Source organism: Grampus griseus (genome assembly GCF_964374135.1).
Source record: "Grampus griseus genome assembly, chromosome: 11".
Lineage (NCBI taxonomy): Eukaryota > Metazoa > Chordata > Mammalia > Artiodactyla > Delphinidae > Grampus > Grampus griseus.
The window spans coordinates 38,649,795-38,655,794 of NC_139005.1; the positions used below are offsets into that span (position 1 = coordinate 38,649,795).

Genomic DNA, 6,000 nt, shown 5'->3' on the forward strand with positions numbered 1-6,000 from the left:
GCAGGGCATTTGCTGCCCTCGCAAGTAATTTATTTATGTGGAACAGGAAGTAAATAAATTACGACCACTGGCAGTGGTGAGGTCAGTTGAGCAGATGGGGCAGCACTCTCCGAAGGGGGTCTCGGGGCTGAGGCAGTCTTTCATGTCTTCACAGATTATGTCGTCGCAGAGGACAGTCCCAGTGTCACAGACACAGATCCGGCAGGGCTCGGGCTTCCACACATCCTTATCGTTATACCTCTGCCCGTCCTGCACACAGCTGCCAGCCTTCTCTGCACCGGGGGTGGGGCAGGGGAAGCAGACAGCCAAGGGAAGGAGGGGGTGAGGAGTCAGAAGGGAAAAAGAGACAGAGGTTGCAAGTCAACTCGACATAATTCAAATGCTGAAGGGGGTGGGCTCGGGCCACTTGAACACAGAGAACTTGAAAATGATTTTTCTAAGACATCATTCATTCTTCCGTGGAGTCAACAAACATTTGTTGTGTGCCTTGCACTCTGCTGTCTATTCACCAGTGGAAATCCTGACCCAGCAGGGAAGGCGAGGGGGACTGACTATGCCTACTGTCTTCGTGCATCTAGCTAAATACAACTGACAGCTAAAATGTAGAAGGCGTGCAGCAAATTCTACCCACAAAAATTAGACTCTGCAAAGAGCCAGGCTCCCAAAGTGATGTATGGGGGTGGGGTGTGTGTGAGAGGAGGAGCTGTGACAATTAGGATCTTCTTCCATTCTTTAAATCATATCAGGATTAGGACCAATTTGGGGCGGGGCATAGGCCCAGTTAAACAATACACCTGGGACCCAAGGGTATAACAAAATGCCCTGGGGGGCAAGCAGGGCCAAAGAACCCCGCCCGCTGCCGCTGCCGGTGCTGACCTCCAGCTGTAGTCCTCTCTGGAGAGACCTTGCTTCCATCTGAAGACAACAGCCCAGCTTGGAGGAAGGGGGTGTGTGGAGGGGGCTTTGAATGCCTGGTCCGGGCTAAGATTAGCCAATCCAGGCCTTGCCTCCTCCAGGAACGCAGCCCAAGAACGGCATGCACTAGTCCCTCTCCACAAGCGGCCTGCCTTCCGGAATTCGCCCTGCAAACGAAGCCTGCGCTGACAAGAGCGCTCCGGAGAGCGCCAAGCGCGGCCGAGCCCGCGCCACGTGCCGGGGAGCGCCCAGTGCTGTTTTTCTCATCAAAATCCCCAAAGCCCTGGCGACTGCGGGGGTTGAATAATAGGAAAGGGCCACAAACCAGGTGGGCGGAGAGAGAAACGGCCCGCCCCGTGCTCTTTAAGGAGACTGAAAGATAAATCTTTCTTTCTGTCTTTTTTTTTTTTTCCACTAGAAACGCTCCACCCAGCCTTTAGGCGAGATAATCACGGGGAGGGGAGGGGGGGAGAGGGAGCCTAGGGTATATACAGTTGTTGCCGGGTCGCACGCACCGCTATATATAGGTGGAGCTGTAGAAAGCGAGCTGCGGGAGAGCGACTGGAAGAACCCCCCCCAAACCCAAGAGGGGCCGTGAGGGAAGAGAGTAAAGTGCTGGGAGAGCGGGGTGCACCCTGAAGGCGTATCAGATTTCCCTCGGAAGAGTGGCCGGGGATGAGCGGGCGCAGGGGCGGGGCCGCAGCGCTGGGCGTGAGAGCCGTCGGGTGACTCTTTGTGGCTGCGGCTCTGGACACGGCTCGCCCACAGACACTGGGAGGGTGAAAAATGGGATAAAATGACTGCCCCAGAAAGGAGCCAGCGCCGTAACCGGATCCCCTAGGTGTGGACGGAGGAGCCCAGCGCCACCATAATTGCTGTTCGAAACGGCTGCCGATAGCATCCCGGCGCGCCTGATCGGGTTCCCCTCATTACCGCAGCGCCACATAAGTGATTCTTTGTAGCAGGCCAATTAAAAAGTTACCTCTTTCGGGGAACTGTTTTGCTTCGCAGCCGCTTTGCGCAGGGCTGGAGCCCGGGAGGTGTCCGCGGGCGGGCACAGGGGAGCATTGTGGGAGAGGGGGTCGGGGAGTCCTGGGGAACCCACCGGACCTCGCCTCTCATGAATGCGGCTTTTCTCGAGTGCACACAGAGCCCGATTCACAGGTCTCCGCAAGGAACCAGTTTAAATAAATACGGGCAGCGTTTCAGCCCCATCTGGAAGCCATCGCTGCCAATCTCCCAACGCAAACAAGCCTCACAATGGAGGATTGAGGTCTCTCCCCTGAGCCGAGGGGCACATTCAGAGGCGAGGGCTGTGAAATGCAGATGTGGGTCAAAGACGCCGCAGCCAATAAGTTTCTCAAACTTGTGGAAAGATGGGGAGGAGGGTCGTGCCAGAGTTCTAGGTTTCTGACATTCCTGATGTCCACGCAGACTGCGTCTTTCCCCACGTCACGTCTTTGGGTCCGCTGACCCGGGGTAGGGGGGTACGGAGCCGGGATGCGCCAGGGTGCAAAGTCAGCGGCTCCAAAGCACTCCCCCTGGGGAGGAGGAGGATCGACTGGAAGATTTGGGCCCAAGAAACTGTGGAATTCACTACCTCCTAGGAAGGCTGCGGCGCTGAGACGCTCTGCCACTTAAGTGAGAGCCTCTAATACCAGATGGAGAATTGGGGAGTTATTTTAGAGTCACCTAGCTAATTCCACTGCGAACTGAGGCAGAGGTCAGTCAAGAAGACAGTTTTGTGAGTGTGTACATGCAAATTTAGGACAAATATATAGTCAGTCCGAGCTGGGGCCACTTATAGACGCACCGTATTCCAACAAGTACCCGGGAGCGGGCCTCCAGCTTAGTGCACCATCCGACAGCCTGACCAAAATCTCCTGCCCGGGGCTCCCTGCAGCTGCACCGCGGGCCCCAGTCCCGGTCAACCACCCTAATGCATGGAAAGTCCTTCTGGGTCCGCAGCCTTCTAAACTGTGTCTGCAGATAGCCTAGTGGCAGATGAGATTGCAGACAGCCTCGTCGGCAGACGGACTTTGACTTCCATTACTCCCCCCCCCCCCGCCAAAAAATTTCCCCTGCGATTGATTTACAATTTGTAACATACAAAGACAGGGCTGGAATCCCAGCCGTCGGAAACGTGCCCAAACACGTGGGAAAAAAAATAACTTCTCTACCTAATACACTTTCCAGGCTTCATTTGTCCTAAATATAATCCCAGACAGTGAGACTTCACCAAAGGAGGCGATGGAAAGGTGCGGTTCGAACCGCCTTTGGACCAGACTGTAAAACTGCCGTCTCTAACTCTATTCGGTTGAAATTGTTATAGCAATCGACCAACCGTGTCTCCTTCCTCTGCTACACACACACACACACACACACACACACACACACACACACACACGCACGCACGCACACGCACGCACGCGCACACACACACCTGGCAGAGCCTCGGTTATTTCCAGAAACTTTTAGAAAAGTAACTCATTGTAGTACCTGGGCGGGGGTGGGGATGTTAGGGGGGAAGACGGCGGGGAGAGGGCGCTATTTTCCTGGGCGTTTGAAAAGCACGGTCTGGTTGGAATGTTATCGCCTTTCAGATGGCCTCTCCTACGGGAAGTTTCTGTATCCTTCAGAGGCAAGGGGAAAGCCGAGATGCGAAGAGGGCTGCACTTTGCTCCTGGGCCAGCCGTGAGGGGGAGGAAACCCGCGAGAGGCGATGAGGTCGCAGAGTGTCTCTCCGAAGCCCTTCTTTGTGGCCTCGGATTTCAGCCCACCAGTTTCCGAGCATCTCCTTTGTCTAACTTCCCTTTGAAACCCCCGGCACCAACCCCTGGACACTACTGGGCCGTCAACCCCTTGGCGCTCGCTCGCTCCTTTGCTCGCGCTCTTTCTCTCCTACTTCTCCTAAGCTCGATGGGCCGCAACCTGTTTTGCTGAACTCTGAGTGCTTCGGAAAGCCAAGTCGTGTGCGTGTGCGCCTAATTATCAAAGCTGGTGGGAAAGAGCGCGCTTAAAATCTGTGCGCAAACCTCGGACCCGACGCTTTGCTTGTTTAGTATTCCTTTGCAACGCAGGGACCTGCAAATGCCTCCAACCACGACCGGCACGGAGGACGCTCGGACAGAGCCCCTGACTTGCAGAGCTCCACTCGATGAGCTTCTGCGCATCCGCAGGCTCCAGAGCGCGAGAGGGCCAGGCAAGAGGATGCGGCGGGACGGCACAGAAGGGTGGCAGGCAGGGGCTGTGGGCAACTTACGGACATCCTGGCCGTGACACCGAAGGACAGCGGCGACGAGCAGCGTCAGCAGCACCAGCGTCTGGGGAGCCCCGAGGCGGATCATGGCTCACCGCGGGGCCTGGCGGAGCCGGGCCCGGGCGGAGCGCAGCGAGGCGGCAGGAGCACGGCGTAGGTCCGGGTCTCTACCGCGCCCTCATGCAGGAGGCCCCTCGGAGCAGGAGGAGGAGGCAGGAGACCCGGCAGCCCAGCAGCGCTCTGCGTCTTCTCTGCGCCGCGGCGCCCGTTATATGCGCCCGGCTCTACTCGAGGCTGGAGAACTCGCCCAAACCGCGGGCCGCCCCCGGCCCCCCGCGGGGTTGTAACCTGAGACCCCGCCCCCGGAGCCCGCCCGGGCCCAGCCAGAGCCCGCACCTGCCCGGGCCGGACCCCCCTCTCCGCTAGCCCTGCTTCCCGCCTCCCACCCCTAGTGTGCCAAGTGGCCTGATCGGGCGGGGCGCAGAGACGGCCCCTGTACTCCCCTCCACCCGGGGCTGCGGCGCTGCCCTCTCCGACCACAGGCGGGAAGGGGGGCCTCCGGCCCCTCCCCTCGGAGTTCTGCCCGGATTGGAGGGGCGGGGGGTGTTTGCAGAGGCGCAGGCTGCGAGCCCTAGACCGTGGACGGAAAAGACTTGGGAGGGAGGAGGGGAAGCGTAGAAAGGAGCAGCGGGGGAGGGAGAGAGGGGGCATCGCGTTGGGACCTTGGGCGGGAGGCGAGGGGAAGGGCGCAGGGGGAGCCCACGAAGTAACTGGAGCCCTAAATCTTGGAGACTGGCAAGCAGGGCCAAGTTTGGGGGCGTCGTCCCGACCTATCTTCTAGCAGCTTCTCGGGGCACCTGGCCCCTGGGCTCCCACCTGGAGGTTCAGAAGGACAGCCCCCCAACCCCTCCCCCATCCAACTATGCGATGAATGAGCCTCGTCTGGAACCTCAGCAGGCGTTGACCCGAGCCGAGCGCCAGGAAAGGGGCCGGTGTGTTACAGCACAGAGGGGGACCTGTGTGAAGGTGTGGAGGGCGGCGTCCGATCCTGGGGAGGGGGCTCGAGGAGACACAGAGCACCGAGGGAGGCGAGACTAAACCGTGCGCGCGGCCGAGGTGGGGGACTGTGTAGTTCCAGGCTCAAACTCGGTGTCTGCTCTTCCTGGCCGGGGTCCGGGAGTCCCGGGGGGCGGGGCGGGGGGAGTGGGCCCTGCCGGCCGGGATTGAGCAGCTCTGGCCAGGGAGGGAGGAGGCTGCTCCAGCTGGACCGAGTTCTGTGAGCCAGAGGAGAAGCCAGAATTCCCTAGGTGGCCCCCTGGCCCTCACTTCCCACCTCATCTCACCTTCCCCGGTGAGCGCCCTTCTGGCACCTTGGTCCAAATGCCGCCTTGGAGAAGGGCTCAGCTGTGCTGTCTCTTGGCTCCAGGTGTCTCCATTAATACCAGGGAGGAAAAGCCCCCAAGCAGGCCTTCTTCCTCTGGACGGTTTTCTATCCCTGAGGATTGTAAGCCCGCCCCCCCCCCCCACCAAAGAACTTTAGGCAAAAAGGCAAACTTTAATGCAACTCAGAATTTGGAGTGTGACTTAACCAGAAATCCCCTCCCCAGTGGTGGGGTTTCTGCAGCGCTTTCCTCCTTGAAGCTGAAAGAGCTTAGAAGCTGCTTCTCCACCCAGGCCTCAGTCTTCACAGGAGGCTCTGGGGTTTTCCTCCCTCTCTCCACCCCTCCTTGGGCTTTGAAGCTTCTCAGAGTAGAGCCCTGAATTCTGAGTGTGCAGAGTTTAACTTCAGTGCAAGTGTGCTGGCTCGAGAGTGAAGGAACTTGCAT

General features: G+C 58.8%; 1 protein-coding gene across 1 annotated transcript in view; it reads right to left on the minus strand.

Annotated features, from left to right (window-relative positions):
• COL2A1 (collagen type II alpha 1 chain) overlaps window positions 1–4,321 on the minus strand; it is a 30,568-nt gene extending 26,247 nt beyond the window's left edge. Inside the window, exon 1 of the mRNA XM_082665094.1 lies at window positions 4,178–4,321. Coding sequence (XP_082521220.1) covers window positions 4,178–4,262 — 85 coding nt within the window. The 5' untranslated portion in view covers window positions 4,263–4,321. The remainder of the gene's footprint in view (window positions 1–4,177) is intronic.
• Between the last annotated feature and the right edge of the window lie 1,679 nt (window positions 4,322–6,000).